The sequence below is a fragment of the Rhinoderma darwinii genome, chromosome 6 (genome assembly GCF_050947455.1).
Source record: "Rhinoderma darwinii isolate aRhiDar2 chromosome 6, aRhiDar2.hap1, whole genome shotgun sequence".
NCBI lineage: Eukaryota > Metazoa > Chordata > Amphibia > Anura > Rhinodermatidae > Rhinoderma > Rhinoderma darwinii.
Genome location: NC_134692.1, coordinates 96,384,299 through 96,403,721, shown reverse-complemented (window position 1 = coordinate 96,403,721; position 19,423 = coordinate 96,384,299). Strand labels below are relative to the sequence as shown.

At 39.6% G+C, this 19,423-nt stretch overlaps 1 protein-coding gene across 2 annotated transcripts in view; it reads right to left on the bottom strand.

Annotated features, from left to right (window-relative positions):
* The window catches only part of KATNIP (katanin interacting protein), a 361,314-nt gene that overhangs the window by 59,250 nt on the left and 282,641 nt on the right, over positions 1–19,423 (bottom strand). For both annotated transcript variants that reach the window (XM_075830061.1, XM_075830062.1), the window contains 2 exons: positions 4,190–4,329; positions 2,691–2,792 (listed from right to left, as the gene is read on the bottom strand). In XM_075830061.1, coding sequence (XP_075686176.1) covers positions 2,691–2,792; positions 4,190–4,329 — 242 coding nt within the window. The remainder of the gene's footprint in view (positions 1–2,690; positions 2,793–4,189; positions 4,330–19,423) is intronic.

Genomic DNA, 19,423 nt, shown 5'->3' with positions numbered 1-19,423 from the left:
TCTCCTCAGCCTGCAAGCCTGAGTGGTAACAGATCGCGTCACTCTAGCAGACCTTGGAGCTGATGAAGGCTGATTAACCTGTGTCTGACAAACCCTTTACAGTACCCCCCTTTTATGAGGGGCCACTGGACCCTTCCTAGGTGGGCCTGGCTTGTTGGGGAACTGAAGATGGAACTTCCTGAGCAATATATCGGCGTGAACATCCCGGGCGGGTACCCAAGTCCTCTCCTCAGGCCCGTATCCTCTCCAATGGACCAGTTACTGGAGGGAGCCTTGGACCATCCTGCTGTCCACAATCTTGGCTACCTCGAATTCTACCCCATCCGGAGTGAGAACAGGGTCCGGAGGTTTCCTCGATGTAGCCAAGGATGGGGAGCAGCTTTTCAAGAGGGAGGCATGGAACACGTTGTGTATCTGAAAAGACGGGGGTTAACTCCAGCCGGAAGGAGACAGGGTTGAGGACCTCAATGATTTTGTACGGCCCTATATACCGGGGAGCAAATTTCTTGGACGGAACTTTAAGGCGCAAAGTTATAAAAGACAGCCACACCAGATCTCCGACTACAAATAGGGGGTTAGTTAAACGTCTTTTATCTGCCTGAATTTTTTGGATGCTCTGGGACGCCTCAAGGTTTTTCTGAACCTGGGCCCAGACTGTGCACAGTTCCCGATGAACGACATCTACCTCGGGATTGTTGGAACCACCAGGTGAAACAGAGGAGAATCGCGGATTAAACCCAAATTTGCAGAAGAAGGGGGAGATCCCTGACGAGTTACTGACTCGGTTATTAAGGGAAAATTCAGCGAGGGGAATGAAGGAGACCCAATCATTTTGACAGTCTGAGATAAAACACCTTAAGTATTGTTCTAGAGACTGATTAGTCCTTTCAGTTTGGCCATTAGTTTCAGGATGGAAGGCCGAGCAAAAGAATAGATCAATCTACAGCTTCTTACAGAAAGCTCTCCAAAACAATGAAACAAATTGTACCCCTCTGTCAGAAACAATATTGACCGGAACCGCATGGAGACGCAGGATGTGTTTGACAAACAAGGTAGCTAACGTCTTGGCATTGGGTAGTTTCTTGAGGGGTACAAAGTGGCACATCTTACTGAAGCGGTCTACTACAATCCACACCACCGACTTGCCTTGGGATGGAGGCAGATCGGTGATAAAATCCATGTAGATATGGGTCCAACGTCTCTGCAGAATGGGCAAAGAACATAGTAAGCCTGCAGGTCTGGACCTGGGAGGCTTGGACCTAGCACAAATTTCACAAGCCCCGACGTAGGGCTTAACGTCTTTAGGCAACCCAGGCCACCAATAGGTCCTGGAAATGAGGTGCTTGGTACCCAGGATGCCTGGAAGGCCAGATAGTGCAGAGTCATGATCCTCCCTGAGCAACCTTAGCCGGAATTGCAGGGGAACAAACAGCTTGTTCTCAGGAAGATTCTCGGGAGCAGAATCTTGATCAGCCGCAATTTCAGAGACTAAGTCTGAATCCACAGAGGATATGATTATACCTGGGGGCAAAATACAAGCGGGATCCTCCTCAGGAGGAGGGCTGGCCATGAAGCTATGCAACAGAGCATCAGCTTTAATATTTTTTGACCCAGCCCTATAGGTAACCACAAAGTTGAATCTCGTAAAAAACAACGCCCATCGAGCTTGCCTCAGGTTTAGCCTCCGGGAAGATTCTAGGAAAACCAGATTATTGTGGTCAGTAAGAACCGTTACCTGGTGCCTAGCCCCCTCCAGGAAGTGGCGCCACTCTTCAAATGCCCATTTAATGGCTAAGAGTTTGCGGTTGCCAACGTCATAGTTTCTCTCAGTGGAGGAGAACTTCCTGGAGAAGTAGGCACAGGGACGGAGAAGGGTGAGAGACCTGTATCCTGTAGATATGCCATAAATGTACGAGTTGGGAATGTCGCCTTTAAATTCTGCTTGCTTAATGTGGTGGCAGATAAAGAGCAATAAGTAAAAATACATGGCTTAGCGCACATAATGCCATCACTATAACAGTATAGCTCAAAATGTATAAAAATATGACAAAGTGCTAATAATTGCAGGTAAAGTTTAGATCTTCTATTTTACAGCTTGACAGAAATCAATATTTGTGATTGATACTTCTTGGTCATAGGACATTACATAGTGCAATAAATCTTGTTAAGCCAGAAGCAGCACTATAAGTCTTCTAGCAAGCAAACCTATTGTCTGGATCTAAAAAAAAAATAGAAGAAAAGTGAACAAGGTGGTTTTCTACAACCCAAAAAATTAATAACATTTTATATATATATATATATATATATATATATATATATATATATATATACATACACACACGCACACACACACGTGTGTGTATATATACACACACACACACACACATATATATATATTTACACATGAATATATATGTATATATACTGTATATATATATATATATATATATATATATATATATATATTAGCCATATTGCGTAAGGTAATCTAATTCTGTCGTTTTCGAGTTCCATTTATACACATCTAGTGTTACAAAATACAAGGTCTTATTAGCTACAGAGATAAAAAAAAAAAATTCCCCATAACACATTTGCTCACTGACACGGTTTCTTTATAACAAAAAAACAAAAACACTTCATTTCAGTCACCATACAATAATTACAACTGAAAAATCATGTTTAATACTTACACCAAACTCCTTTACACCTCTTAGTGGTGTTTTTGCATAATTCCATATTTTGATCATAGACACTTTGGTTGGTTGATCAAAGACAACATAGATACGATTAACCTAATGAACAAATACTTTCAATTAAAAATAAAAGCTTTTACATATTGGCTACTTTTTAATTGGAGCTACTGTAGAACCCAGTTAATGAATTTCCAATATCACTACTTCAAAAACAGTAAAAAAACAAAAACAAAACTACTCCCTATCAACTTAATTTGTGCCATCCACTCTGATATAGGAGACTGCTCAGGATATTTACTGCCAGTCCCACATTTAAGAAATAGTTTTAGATGCAAATACAAAGACGACATACATAGCAACTACAACATCCCAATGTAATACCTATTATAGTAAAAAGGGCTTTCCTGGACTTTTAACTGATGGCTTAACCTTGAAACACTATCAATATACGATTTGTGTGGGACTGACCCCTGGGACCTCCACTGATTAGAGGTGAAGAATCTGTGTCTGGAGTGCCGCAGCCCCTTCATTGTTTATCCAGGTACAGTGCCATACATACGTTAGTGGATTTGCCTGACGCTCATTCTACTGTACCTGGCACAGCCACACCTATATGTATGGCGCTGTGCCTGGATAAATAATGAAATGTCTGTTCTGCTGGTCGTGAGGGTTCCAAGGATCAAAAACCCATAGTTTATACATTCCAAGACAACCCCTTTAAAGCTCTTAAAGGGTTATTCCCATTACTGAATGTTATGGCATAATGCTGGGACATCCCAAAACATTCTCATTTGTAAAGGTCCAATTGGGAACCGCCGTTATTCCAAAGAACGAGGAGACCAAGGTCCTTTGGGGTTTTCTACTGCACATCAATGCTCCCGGCCCCCTCGCTTTGCAGGGAATTGCAACAAAGCCTCATTCACTTAAATAATGTTGTGTTACAGTTCCCATCACAGTGGGTGGTCAGGAGCGTTACTGAGAAGAGAAACACTGAGAAGCCAACATGTAACAACTTGGGAATGTAAATATTAATTAAATGACAGAGATATTTTTGCATACCGAGGTACAATGGGGACCTATAGACTTATGTGGGTGGCGTTTTACATCATAAAATGAGAGCTTGTTCATAGACGTATAAAAAAATGTATCTCTAAAGACCAAAGCTTAAATAGCCAACCTTTTATATAATATATAAGATATTTACTGTAGAAGAGACTATATCGTGTAAAGGAGCTCTATAGGGACTTCTTTCAGTTATTCTCATTATGTCACATAAAGCCCTGTATTATTAGAATCTCAAAACCAGAATTTGCCTCCATCATGACCAGAATAGTCCTCTTCCAACATGTCTTGTGAATCTTGTGAGTTATTATCCTTTAAAATATGCAGTAAAGTGTCCTGCTACTTTACCAGATTATTAGATATAGATTGATTTTAGGGACGTCAGTGCTAGGAGCTAAACACAATGCCTGAATACATTATTGGCTGCAACTTACCAAACCAGGGAGAATTGGAGAGATCCATGCGTGTCTACCATCATTGGTGTCATTTACATTGTCAATGAGCTTGTCCGGTGTTCTCATGTCTCCACACACACCTTCTAAAACATTGATGCTTTCTGGAAAAGCAGCAATATCTAATAAAGACTTAAAGAAATGCTAACAGTAGACATTGCGGAACTTCATATACAAAAAAAACCTTTGTTCTCAACCACAGTTACAAGGTTTTAAGATTTGGTCGATGTTCAAATATTTACGGCTCTTGTAGAGTATATTCCTAGAAGCAAATTAACCTCTCCACAATCTGGCTCAGGATATTATATTATTTTTATACGCTTAAAGGGAACCTGTCGCAAGGACAGGCCCCATAACATTTGTAACATGTAATAGAAAAAAAAAAAATGTTTTAAATTACAGTAAAAAAAACTGACTCCAAAAGTGGCATAAACATAATACATAACATAGATGTCAGCAGAAGAGCTTTAATCCCTTCTTGTTGCAGCCATTTTTCGGATTTTCACTTTAATTTCTTCCTTTCCACCTTCCAAAAGCCGTAACTTTTTTATTTTTTCATCAATATTGCCGTATGAGGGTTTTTTTTTTTGTCACAGCAACATTTATTGTCCCATATTATGTAGTGAGAAACTGTAAAAAATATATTTGCGGGGTGGAAAAAAACAGCGATACCTCAATCCTTTGGGTGGCTTTGTTTTTACGGCGTTCACCATGCGGTAAAAACGGCATGTTAACTTTATTCCGAGGGTCAATACGATTACAGCGATACAAATGTATATAGTTTTTTTATGTTTTACTACTTTTACTATGAAAAAACAGATTGTTAAAAACAAAATTGGAGTTTTGTCACCACATTTTGAGAGCCATAAGTTTTTCATTTTTCCGTCGATTTAGCTGTATGAGGGCTTAATTTTTGCGGGGCAAGCTGTAGTTTATATTGGTACAATTTTGGGTTACATAAGACTTTTTGATCGCTTTTTATTTAATTTTTAAGTTTTTAATATTACATTTTTACGGCGTTCACCGTGCAGACTAAATAATGATAAATTGTAATAATTCAGACTTTTACGGACGCGTCGATATCAGTTATGTTAATTTTTTTTACATTGTGCTTGAGGGAAAAATGGAAAAGGAGATTTTTTTGAACTTTTAATTGTTTTTTTTAATTAGTTTTTAAAAAAAAAAGTAATTTGACTGTTTTTTACTTGTCTCCCTAGAGGACTTGAACCAGCTATCGCTGGATTGCTTGCATGATATACTGCAATACTAATGTACTGTAGTATACCGAGATACTGACAGTCTCCTATGAAGCTTTGCTGGAGGCAGGGCTTCATAGTAGGAGAAAGCTGGTGGACCTGGGGGCCATCATCATGCCCCTAGAAAGCCATGCCAACCAACGACACAGTCACGGGTGGGGGGGGGGGGGCGTTGGAATGTTACAGGGGGTCACCCCCCTGTTTTTAGTACTTTAAATGCTGCGTCGCTATTAACCATGGCATTTAACACACTTCTTCTTTGGAGCAGGCTCAGGCCGTGAGCCTGCTCCATGCTTCCCCACCAGACATGCGCCGTTTATATATGGCGGATGTCGGGAAGGGGTTAAAAGCCATACCTTAAAGTGTACCTAACTTTTAAGGTGACTCCTAAGAATAAGCTGTCATATGTGTGTACATAAAGAATCACAGTAGTTCTAGTCATTATATGACTTACATATGGCATATTTTATTTTTTTTTAGCAGTTTTTCCCTCTGCAGGCTCTATCGTTAATTTTCATTTTTTTCTGAGCTTGTGTGCGGAGGCTAACTGTTATCACGTCTTTTATACACTGTACACAAGAAGGCGACATTCTGTTTTCTTATCTCTATCACATATATAGAATCAGAAGCATGGATGAGATCATACAGCGGTAATGAGCAGTGTAGCTGAGAATCCAGCATTGGGGTGACATATAGCTCTCACCAGCAGCTTGTGTCTGCTCTCTGCTCCCCCTCCTCTAAATAGACTTCTCTGGGCAGCATGTCAGAGTCTCTTTCTCTTCTCCTGCTTCCCCTTTCCTCTCTCCATAGACTTATATAAGCATTCTGTGAAGAGACACGCTCACACTTCCCACAGTCTGTCCCCTCTGCTCTGTAACTAGGAATGGATTTTGCTTGACAACAGGGGGTGGACAGCAGATTACTGCCACCTAGTGACAGTAACTATACACAGAATTTGCATTGATAAAACAACACATTTTTAACAGTAAGTAAATTACAAAGTTGATATATATATCAGGTATACTATTTGATTAGCATAAGTTGTTTGATAAGTTAGTGTCCATTTAACAGAAGAAGACATCTGACAACACCTCTCACCAACACATAAGGCCATTTTATCATTATTACTCTGGATTTATTCATAAATGATTATCTTCTCTTTGCTTGTACAACATTTAAATTGTTAGGGCAGTAGTTTGTGCTCCTGAGCTGCTTTTCCTACTGAAAGCTCAGACAGGAAATTGCAACCATAATTAAAGCTGAAGGCAGGTGCAAGCGTAGAGATGCTTCCTGGTCTATCTCTACCGTTCCCCTATATTTTTCCTGTTTGTCAATCTTGTGTATATTACAATAATTTTTCTTCTGTGCCTACTTAAATTAGTACAGGAGAACTACCTCCTATGCTGAGGTAGGAATGTCTTCATGCTTCCTGGTAGAAAGGAATGCAGATCCCTCGTTTTGGGGAATTCCATAATTTCAATGGAGGGCACAGCCTGACAGATAAGAGCAATAAAATAAGGTAAGACATTCAATGTATAAAAAAAATACAGTGTTTTAAAAGGGCTATTACGGTTTAAAGGGTTATTAATTGTATAATGAAAAGTTACAGTTTTCCAATATACTTATCAATATTTAGCAAATCCTCATGATTTCAGGATCTCTACTTGTTATCATTCAATAGGAATACCAGGGGATATAAATCTGTCCTAGTCATATGTTACTCATACAAGTGGTACATTTGTTCGAATTACAGCACAGTTATCAGAGCTGTGTCTTGTAATAAGCGGGGCACCTGTGTGATCACATGACCAGGATAAATTTTTATCCACTAAAAGTAAACAATAAATGTAACATGGGGCAATGCAAAATGGCCGTCGCCTGTCTGTAGTGTATGTTCTAACCCGCCGTTTTTATGCCTATTTCTAAAATAAAGTGCAGTAACTACATTCCGATGAGTGCCGTATCTTCATATCTCTTGATTATATAAAAGATTACGGTTTCCATTCAATTACAGTAAATAGAGATTTTTAACATTTTGAGCAATTGGTATAGAAAGTACATTTTAAAACTTTTCATTACATAATGAACAAGCTTTATTTGCTGAAACAGTAATACCCATTTAATTTAGTGCATCTTGGAAGCACATCACAATAGCTGAAATATACGTTAAAATATTCTATGTGATTCATGCTACTGCACCTTGAAAAAAATTAATTTTTAGATGGTACTGAAAGCAATTTGTGCCTATGGCCAGCCTAACTAGCAACATGTGGGTCTATAGAAATACCCAGAAAGCCAAGATATCGCTATTTCTTTTACTGGATGCCATTATTGTCACAGAGCAAGAAAAAATAATAATAAAAAAAAAAATTATAATAATATATATATATATATATATATATATATATAATGATTAAATGTAAAAAGAAACTTTGCAGAGTGCATTATTTCCTATATTTTGCATTACAACCCTATTTCCAAAGTAACATACCACTTTCGTCACAGCTTATTTGTCTTCCATATTATAATTTACATATCTAAGGCATCTATTGTTATACTAATTTTAACAGAACCAAAAGATACAGCAAGAAAAACACCACTGATTCTTGAATGTATTTTCTCATGACTCACTTGTGGTTTCAGTGACTATAACATACTAACAAATATGAGGCAAGGTCATTTTATCTATATAATAGATAGTGAGTGGTAGTAAGTGTCTGGGAACATCATTTGTAATAAATATATATATACACAATAGAGAATCTCTAAAAAGGTCAAGTGTCGTTATCTAAAAGAGCTTTTCAAATAGGAGACACGAAAAGCTGCCATCATTGCCATTTTCAACAGTTCTGCTGAAGGTGGAAGCTGTCTGCAGCAAAGCTGTGATGTTCATCAGTCATACAAAGCGCTTACCATTCACTATGAGATGTCGTCTTAATAGTCAATATTATACAACACTACCTTTGCACTGCAACGTAACATTTTTACTCATGGTCATGTGTCAAAAAAAGTCTATATTAAAACATTTTCAACATCTTTGGAATTGTTATAGAATCATTAAATTTACATTACATATTTTACAATCTTAGGCCTCATGCACACGACCGTGTTTTTGCGGCCGCAATTCCCCCGAAAATACACGGGAGAATTGCGGCCCCATTCTTTTCTATGGGGCCGTGCACACGACCGTAGTTTTTGCGGTCCGTGCACGGCCCGGGAGCCCGGACCGCAGAAAGAATGGGCATGTCTTATTACGGCCCGGTTCTGCAGTCCGGGCTCATTGAAAACAATGGCCGCGGCCATGTGCATGTCCCGCGATTTGCGGGCAGCCTGCGGCTGACAGTCCGCTGACAGTCCGCAGCCGGCCGACCCGAAAATCACGGCCGTGCACACGGCTACGGTCGTGTGCATGAGGCCTTAAGTTTGTGTTTTTCAACCATAAGTAAAATACAAAATGGAAAGTTCATATTTACATTAAAAAAAACATGGATACAGGAATATTTTTGTAAAACTAAAAAAATCCAGACAAAACTGAAGATTTCATTTTGGATGTGTTTTTTTTACACTATACACTGAGTAACTATTAAGAAATGTCAACAATGTCACTATACAAATGTTCCTGTATTTAGTCTTTACTGATCCTGTTGTACATTTAAAGGCTATGTACACCTTTACATTTTTTTTCTATAAAAAAAAGTCTATTAGTATGTTTTCCAACTTTCAAAATACTTTTTATTAAAAATGATTATTACTTTTTGAGATACAGCTGCTTTGTATACTGTATACAGAGCAGCTGCATCTAGTGCTGAGACCTGAATCCGTCAGGTCAGCGGTACTGATAGGTTCAGTGACAGCGAGTCGGATCCACCTCTTATCGTTTACATCTCAGGTGCGATTGGTAAAAGCTTGATCCTGCGTGTTAGAGACACACAGGACCCGTTAACACTGAACTCGTCAGTCCCGCTAACCTGACGGATACAGGTTTCAGCTCTAGATACAGCTGTTATACAGAGCAGCTCTATTTCAAAAAGTTAAAATAATTTCGAATAAAAAGTATTTAGAAAGCTGCACAAAACACACTGATAGAAATATTTATTTAAAAAAAAAAAAAAAACGATTTCAAAAGGTGTACATTGGTTTTAAAGAAGCACTTCAACTATTTTTAGTGCAGCATATGCTATTATTAGGCTGGGTTCACACGACCTATTTTCAGGCGTAAACGAGGCGTATTATGCCTCGATTTATGCCTGAAAATAGGGCTACAATACGTCGGCAAACATCTGCCCATTCATTTGAATGGGCTTGCCGACGTACTGTGCAGACGACCTGTAATTTACGCGTCGTCGTTTGACAGCTGTAAAACGACGACGCGTAAATTGACTGCCTCGGCAAAGAAGTGCAGGGCACTTCTTTGCAACGTAATTTGAGCCGTTCTTCATTGAACTCAATGAAGAGCAGCTCAAGATTTACGAGCGTCACAGACGCCTTGCATAATACGAGGAGGAGCTTTTACGGCTGAAACGAGGCAGCTGTTTTCTCCTGAAAACAGTCTGTCATTTCAGCCGTAAAAGCCTCTCATCGTGTGCACATACCCTTAAAGAATAAAGTAGAGGCTTTTGTGTATGCCTCGTGTATACCTGTTTTAGTTGATGGGTCATTTATGAGTTTTCTGCCATCTTGGTTCCTTCTTCCCCTGAGGCTGACCAATCAGTGACTAATCAGCGTCATACACTTCTCATTGTTCCAGCCCAGCATGATCCACAGGACAGTGTGATTGTGCAGTGAAAGAAGCTTGGCTGGAACAAAGAGAAGTGTAGGACACGGATTGGTCACTGATTGGTCAGCGTCATACACTCCTCTGTACAACACCCAGTTGGTAAAAAGTAAAAACACGCCCAGTTGTCCATTGAGAAACTCATTTGCATAAATCTAAACTAGCTCATAACTTGCTCAAAAATGATCGTTTTTCAAAATAAAAACCACTGCTGTTATCTACATTACAGCGCCAATCAGATCATGTAGACGATAGGACACTTATAATCTGGTGAAAGAGCCTATTTAAGTTCCCCTCATGCAACCTACATTTCCCATGATGCTTATGGCTTTGCAGAGGCATAGGGGACAGAGTCTCATTACACTGCATTTGCTCTGCTCTGAGACCTAAGTGCAGTTAGTGAAAGATCAGTGATATAAAACTTTTGTCATCATACAGTCTGTGTATTATTCCTATATGATGCAGCTTCAGCCTGTCTCCTGCTAGTGATAGAGTTCCCTGTTGCTTGCAAGCAGCACGCAAGGGAGAGAAGTGAGAAGCTACATGTCATAGAAATACACAGGGGATTCTACACACAGCAGTCACAGATGGTGTAGACAGTCAGTGTGAGTCAGGGGAGTTTTAGTACTGCAGCTAATTATTGTATGGACTTTCCTATTATATCACTGCACTCCTGGTACCTTAGATAGGGAAGAAATTATCTATTTAGCAGCACTATGCATAGGAGGGCATACAGAGAACTAAGGAGGGTGGAGCTGGGTGAGAAGGGGAGGTGACCATGAACTACCAGGAGGGATTTGATAGGTGATGATGTAATACTGTAGCTCACAGGAAGTAATCTACACAGGTGTGAGTATCCTCCTGTCTACACATGAGAGTATGGTCTATTTTGGTGGTAAAACTGAGAACACACGACACAGCTGCTTATAATGAAAGGGTTCAAAATACAATACATGGATGCAACTGAGCTGGTATAAAACAAATGATAGTGCTAAAATATTGCTGGTGAGTTAGCATGACATGTGCAGGAAAAAAAATTGCCGGAGTGCTTCTTTGAGGCTCTATTCACACTGGCATTATGGCATCCAATTTGAAAAGACCCATAATGGATATGACGACCCATTAGTCTGTCAGGATTCTGGTTGGTTTGTTTTGTGCCAGAATAGTGCAGTAGACAATACTGATCTCTCATCAATGGCAAGAAAAATCTGATGGAGCAGAGCCATAACTATTTTATACAGATACTTGCATCATAGACAATAAATCAAAGCTGAATAGGGCCTATATACTCTGCTGATGTTTAGCATTAAGTGAGTTCAGGGGTACCATTGGGGCAGCAAGTCACAGCCTGAGGTCACATCATTTGGTACTATAAATGCACTATAATCTGACTATTTTAAGAAATGTTATAGATTTACATGTGGAAATCTGCTTCAAAACTATAATAGAAATAATCCCACATTATGCAAAAAAAAAAGCTTGTCTGTATATAATATTCAATACATTTCCAATAAATTTACTGTGTATTAGCCATTTTTGCAGAAACATATTTTTTCCCAGCTGTAGCAAGTGTGATAGAGATTACAGTACATTCTGTGATTGGCAGATGACCCCATAACCTGATGTTTCATTGCCCAATGTGAAAAGAGCAGCACAAGGCTCTTCACATATGGCCACTTTCTCTGCAAAAACCACTGGATTATCCTTGCACAATTCAAGATTAGAGAACAAACAATAATTCTGCAATAATCAGATGGTGTGATCTCATAACATATGACAACTATTTTAATTAAATGTACAGCAAATGAAACTTCTATAAAAAGCTCTTTTATTAAGGGGCAAGAGTGTAAGTCTATAAGCTGTGACTCATCTTTGACTAACTTGCAGGATATTTAAAGGGAATGTATCATGTATTTAACGTTAGTTTCATCAAGGGAAGATAAATAACATGTTTAGAATATGCATTTTTTTTTATATATTTAGCCCCTTGGCGACCAAGATATTTTTCAGTTTTTCATCTTCCATTTTTCCTGACCACATTCCAAAAGCTATAACTGTTTTATTTTTCCATTGACATAGCCGTATGAGGGCTTATTTTTTGTGGGTCGAATCGTAGTTTTTAATGGCACTGTTCAATTTACTATACATTGTACTGGAAAACTGGAAAAAAATATTTGTCTGGTGAAATGAAAAACAAAACAAAACACGGTGATTCCTCGATAGTTCTTTGGGTTTTGTTTTTATGGCGTTAACCGTGCTGTAAAAGCGAAATGTTAACTTCATTCTGCGGGTCAATACGATTACAATGATACCAAATATTATTTATTTTTATATTTATATAGTTTTTATATAGTTTAGATTCATATTTCCAGCTTTTTTAAAATGTTCTGCTAAATATACAAAGACAAAACTATTTGTTGAAAAAAACATTTTTTGCGTTGCTATATTCTGAGACTAAAATATTTTTTATTTTTCCACCATTTGAGCAGTGTGATGGCTTGTTTTTAGTGGGCTGAGCTGAAGTTTTTATATGTAGCATTTTGCATATACGACTTTTTTATCACTTTTTATTACATTTTTTAGGGAGCTAAGGTGACCAAAAAACAGCAATTCTGTTTTTCTTTATTTTTACGGCATTCAATTTATTGGTTAAGAAACGTTATGTTAGAATAGTTTTGACTTCTATAGACGTAGCTTTAGCAATTACGTAAAAAAAAAAAAAATTAACATTACCTTAGGGAAAAAATGGGAAAAAGCTATTTTTTTACTTGTCATTTTTTTTGGGCATATTAAAAAAAGAACAGTTTGTCACGTGAAGGAGGACATGGCTGCCAACAGCACATCAAAACAATTGCAAACGTCAAGGTAGTCTGCTTTCAGAAAATATATAGCATTTGAGGGTGCACTCAATCTTCAACCACTTGCCAACTGCTGTACGACTACATACGTTACAGAAGTAGGCAGTTAACTGTAAGTCACCGTTTTTAAACGGTGCAATAGCTGCATTAACTCTCTACTGGCGTTAAGTGGTGCTGAAGATCCCCGTGATCGAAGAATACTAGACAATGGAGTACTGCTACAAAGTTAACCCCCTAGTTGCCATGGTCAACATCGGCCACAGCATCTAGAGGGTAAGACAGAGAGAGGGGGCTTCCTCTGTCACTCCATCTGCAACCCACGACACGATTGCAAGTCGCCTATGTGCCTATTAGGCGAGTCAAAGGCATGGCCTAATAGATTTTATTTTCCAAAGGTGGTAACAAAACAAAAGATCACATATAAGGTATCGCCGAAATCGTAAATACCTGTATAAAAAAAGTATATAAAAAATAAACACATAAAGCAACGGCAAAGTTGCTTCTTATCCATTCCTTGTTAAAAAAAATATTAACAGTTATTTAATCATTTATATTAACATATATATCTAATCCTGCAAAAAACAAGCTCTCATTATGCTACGTCGATGGAAAAATAAAAAAATATTGCATTGTCTGAATGCAAAACAGAAATAAATAGGCAAAATTAGGTGGCTAAGGTGTGTAATACCTGTATTTTATAGGTTGTTACTTTTTTAAAAATTTCCAGTTTAACCCCTTAACGCTATAATAGTACGTCGCAGGCATTGTCCTGTTAACGCGAACTGACGGGCTATTACGTCAGAGCGTTAACAGGGTACTGTGACTGCAGACATGTCTGCAGACACAGTTTTAAAGCAGTGATAGCTTAATGCTATCACTGCTTCAAGGCCATGACCGGAACTAGCCTCCGATCTGGCCGATTAACTTCTTAGATGCAGCGCTCAAAAGAGAGCGCTGCATCTATGGTGTTTACAAGCAGATCGGAACCCCGCAATGAAATTGCGGGGTTTCCAATGACTGCTCTGGCAGACCGGAGGCCTAACCATGGCCTCCTGTTTGCAAAGTACGGATGCATGCTAGGTCCCACCCAGAGGTGGGGCCTAAAAGGCATCCGGCCGCAGTAACAAGATGGCGCATGCCCAGAAGCTGAGCTTGCGCCATCAGCCGCCGGTGTCAGCTGTTTGTTACAGCTGACACTTTGCTGTAATGGCAGGGAACGGAGCGAGCTCCAATCCCTGCCATTAAGCCCTTAGATTCCGCGATCAAAAGCGATCGAGGCATCTTAGTGGTTTGCAGCGATCAGCATCAACACGATGTGATCGTGAGGATGCCGATCGTTGCTATGACAACCAGAGGCCCAACAATGGCCTCCTGGTCTGTCACAAATGATAGACTATTAGGCCTCGTCCAGAGACGGGACCTAATAGGCTTGCTGTCAGTGAATCACTGACAGCTCTAATGCATTGCACTACGTGGGTAGTGCAATGTATTAGACTAAAGATCAGAGGCCCAGGCCCCCAAGTGCCCTAGTGAGACTTAAAAAAATGTTAATAAAAATGTTGAATAAAAGTGTAAAAAGAAAAGTTTCAAGTTAATAAAAACAAACACTGAGTTTTTTCCTATAATAAGACTTTTATTATAGGGAAAAAATGAAAACGTTAAAAAAAATACACGTCCATAGCGACCCAATCATGGATTTTTTTGCATAATGTGGGATTATTTCTGTTATAGTTTTGAAGCAGATTTCCACATGTAGATCCAATTTTACTATTTGACCTCAGAGCCCTAAAATTGTGGGTCAATGCTGTGAAAATCACCAAAATAGACCTCAAATACGCATGGTGCTCTTCACTTCTGAGCCCTGTCATATGTCCAGGCAAATGATAAATGCCTTAAGGGGTGTAGTTTATAAAATGGGGTCACTTCTTGGGGGCTTCCACTGTACTCTGGTACCATAGAGTTTTGCAAATGCGACATGGCGCCCAAAAACCAATCCAGCAAAATCTGCAGGCCAAATAGCCCTCCTGCCATTCTGAGCCCTGCCGTGTGTCCAAACAGCAGTTTATGACCAAATGTGGGGTATTTCCGTACTCTGGAGAAATTGCTTTATAAAAATTGGGGTGATTTTTCTCATTTATTCCTTGTGAAAATTAAACATTTTAGTGTAAAAAAATGCTGATATTAATTTTTAGGGCCTAAATCCAATAAATTCTGCAAAAGACCGGTGGGGTCTAAATGCTCACTATACCCCGAGATAGATTCCTTAACCCCTTAACGCTCAGCGGCGTGATAATCTGTCGCGCTAAGTGTATCGTTCGCGCTCAGCAACGGACTATTACGTCGCGGGAGTAACGGCCATTTCGGCCGTCCTCCCGACACATGCAGGAGCTGTGACAGCTGCTGTCTCGTACAGCAGCTGCCACAGCTCCTACAGCGGGAACCGATCGCTGTGTCCCTGCTGATTAACCCATTAAAAGCTGTGTTCAATAGTGATCACGGCTTTTTAGGGGTTAAGCTACAATCGCCAGCCTGCTACGCGATAGCGGCTGGCGATGGTGACTATGGCAACCGGACACCAAACAATGACGTCCGGCTGACAGCTCTAATACACTGCACTACGCATGTAGTGCAGTGTATTAGAATAGCGATCAGGGCCTCCTGCCCTCAAGTCCCCTAGTGGGGCAAAGTAATAAAGTAAAAAAGAAGTTAAAAAAAGATGTGTAAAAATAAGAAAATAAAAGTTTTAAAAGTAATAAAAGTAAAAATCCCGCCTTTTCCCTTATCAGTCCTTTATTATTAATAAAAATATATAAACAAACAAATAAACTATACATAATTGGTATCGCCGCGTCCGTAACGGCCTGAACTACAAAATTATTTCGTTATTTATCCCGTACGGTGAACGCCGTAAAAGAAAATAATAATAAACTGTACCACAATCACAATTGTTTGGTCACTTCACCTCCCAAAAAATGGAATAAAAAGAGATCAAAAAGTACCTAAAAATGGTACCTAAAAATGGTGCTGATCGAAACTAAAGTTCGTTACGAAAAAAACAAGTCCTCGCACGGCTTTATTGATGGAAAAATAAAAGTCATGGCTCTAAGAATAAGGTAACACAAAAAGTAAATGTTTTTTTACAAAAAGTATTTTATTGTGCAAACGCCATAAGACATAAAAAAAACTATAAACATATGGTATCGCCGTAATTGTATCGCCCCGCAGAATAAAGTGAATATGTCATTTATAGCGCACGGTGAACGCTGTAAAAAAAATAGAATAGAATAGTAGAATTGCGTTTTTTAAGTCATCACGCCACTTAAAAATAGAATAAAAACTGATCAAAAAGTCACATGCACCCCATGAAAACTGCAATGAATTCCTCAAGGGGTCTAGTTTCCAAAATGGGGCACTTTTGGGAGTTTTCCACTGTTTTGGCACGACAAGACCTCTTCAAACCGGACATGGTGCCTAATAAAAAGGAGGGCTCAAAATCCACTAGGTGCTCCTTTGCTTTGGAGGCCGGTGCTTCAGTCCATTACCGCACTAGGGCCACATGTGGGATATTTCTCAAAACTGCAGAATCTGGGCAATAAGTATTAAGTTGCGTTTCTCTGGTGAAACCTTTTGTGTTATAAAAATGGTATAAAGAGGATTTTCTGACAAAAAAAAATAATTTAAATTTCACCTCTACTTTGCTCTAAATTCCTGCGAAACACCTAAAGGGTTCATAAACTTTCTATATGCTGTTGTGAATACTTTGAGGGGTCTAGTTTCTAAAATGGGGTGTTTGATAGGGGTTTCTAATATATAGGCCCATCAAAGCAACTTCAGAACTGAACTGGAACCTAAAAAAATAATTAGGCAATACTTCGCGTCTTACATTATACTGATAATAAGCCGTGCCCACCCCAAGATGACCCCAGTTAGAACTTTTCAGTGCCCGGTTTTCCCAATCATACACCCTGAGAAGTGTATTTCTATTGATGAGTCCTTGGTAGATTTTAAAGGGAGGGTACAATTCCGTGAGTACCTGCCGGGTAAGAGGGTACGGTATGGCGTGAAGATGTATAAGCTGTGCGAGAGTGCATCAGGGTATACCTACAAATTTAGGATATATAAAGGGAAGGACACCAGTGCTCAGCCCCCAGAATGCCCCCCCTTACTGGGAGTTAATGCAAAAATTGTGGGGGATTTGGTGCACCCACTGCTGGACCAGGGTTACCACCTCTACCTGGATAATTTTTATACCAGCGTCCCACTCTTCAACTGCCTCTACCTGGATAATTTTTATACCAGCGTCCCACTCTTCAACTGCCTCGCTTCCAGAAGTATTGCGGCATGCGGCACTGCTAGAAGAAATCTGAGAGGCCTCCCTAAGACTCTGCTTGGACAAACAAGAAGGGGTGAGAGCAGGGCACATTCTAGCAGCAACATATTGTGTGTCAAGTACAAGGACAAGAGAGATGTCCCACCAGTACCCATGTACCAGTACGAGGTACCAGTACAGAGACCCCCAAACCAGACTGCATCCTGGACTACAATAGGTACATGGGACGGGTGGATTTGTCAGATCAAGTCCTGAAGCCCTACAGCGCCATGCGGTGTGGTATAAGAAGCTGGCCGTGCACATCATACCGATGGCTTTGTACAATGTGTACATGCTATGTCGATCTACAGGCCAGACAGGAACTTTCCTGGAATTTCAAGAGGTGATTATCAAGAACCTAATCTTTAGGGACCAAGAAGGGGGACACCCAGTACTTCTGGAAGCGGGGCCACACACATCGTACAAGGGCAACACTTTCCAGTAAGAAGTTCCCCAAACTGGCAAGAAGGGAAAAAGTCAAAAGAGGTGCAAAGTCTGCTATAAGAGGGGGATAAGGGAGGACACAATATACCAATGTGACGTGTGTCCCAAAAAACCAGAGCTCTGTATGAAAGAGTGTTTTAAAATTTATCATACATCCCTTGGTTTATAATTTACCCCAATTTTACTTACCCTGATGCACTCCGCACATCTTATCCCCCATCATCTTTCCCTTCTGACCCCTGCTGTGTGCCCAGGCAGCCGATAACAGCCACATGTAGGGTATTGTCGTACCCGTGAGAACCAACATTACAGTTTATGGGGTGTATGTCTCCGGTCAAAATGCTCACTACACCTCTAGATGAATGCCTTAAGGGTGTAGTTTTTAAAACGGGGTCACTTCTTTCGAGTTTCAACTGAACTGGTACCTCAGGGGCTTCTGCATACATGACTTCGCACAAGAAAATCCCCAGTAGGCCAAATGGTGGTCCTTTCGTTCTGGGCAACAGAATCGGGTATTTTATTTCTTGTGAAAATTATAAATTTTCAGCCAAAACTACATATTATTGGAAAAAATTTATTTTGTTTTAATTCCCAGCCCAATTCAAATAAGTTCTGTGAAGAAACTATGGTGTCTAAATGGTCACCTTACCCATAAATGAATTCCTTGAGCGGTGTAGTTTCCAAAATGGGGTCACGTCTGGTGGGTTTCCATTGCTTTGATACTTCTGGAGTTCTGCAAATGCGATATGGTACCCAAAAACCAATCCAGCAAAATCTGCACTCCAAAGAACACACAGCGCTCCTTCCCTTCGGAGGCCTCCCATTGGCCCAAATGGCAGTTTATCGCCACAAATGGGGTATTGCTGCACTCAGGAGAAATTGGGCAACAAAATGGGGTATTTTGTTCCCTGTGAAAATAAGAAATTTTGATAAAAAAATGACAGCTTATTGGAAAAAATGAATTGTTTTAATTTCACAGCCCAATTCAAATAGGTGCTGTGAAAAAACTGTGCGGTCAAAATGGTAACAACAACAACCATAAATGAATTCCTTGAGGGGTGCAGTTTCCAAAATGGGGTCACTATTGGGGGATTGCTACTGTTTTGGCACCTCAACACCTTTTCAAACATGGCATGCTGCCTAAAATATATTCTAATAAAAAAGAGGCCTCAAAATGCACTAGGTGCTTCTTTGCTTATAGGGCTTGTGTTTTAGTTCACGAGCGCACTAGAGCCACATGTGGGACATTTCTAAAAACTGCAGAATCTGGACAATACATATCTAGTAGTATTTCTCTGGTAAAACCTTCTGTGTTACAGAAAAAAAATTGAATAAAATTGAAATTCAGCAAGAAAAATTAAATTTGCAAATTTCACCTCCACTTTGCTTTAATTCTTGTGAAATGCCTGAAGGGTTAAAAAACTTTCTAAATGCTGTTTTGAATACTTTGAGGGGTCTAGTTTTTAAAATGGGGTGTTTTATCGGGGTGTCTAATACATAGGCCCCTCAAAGCCA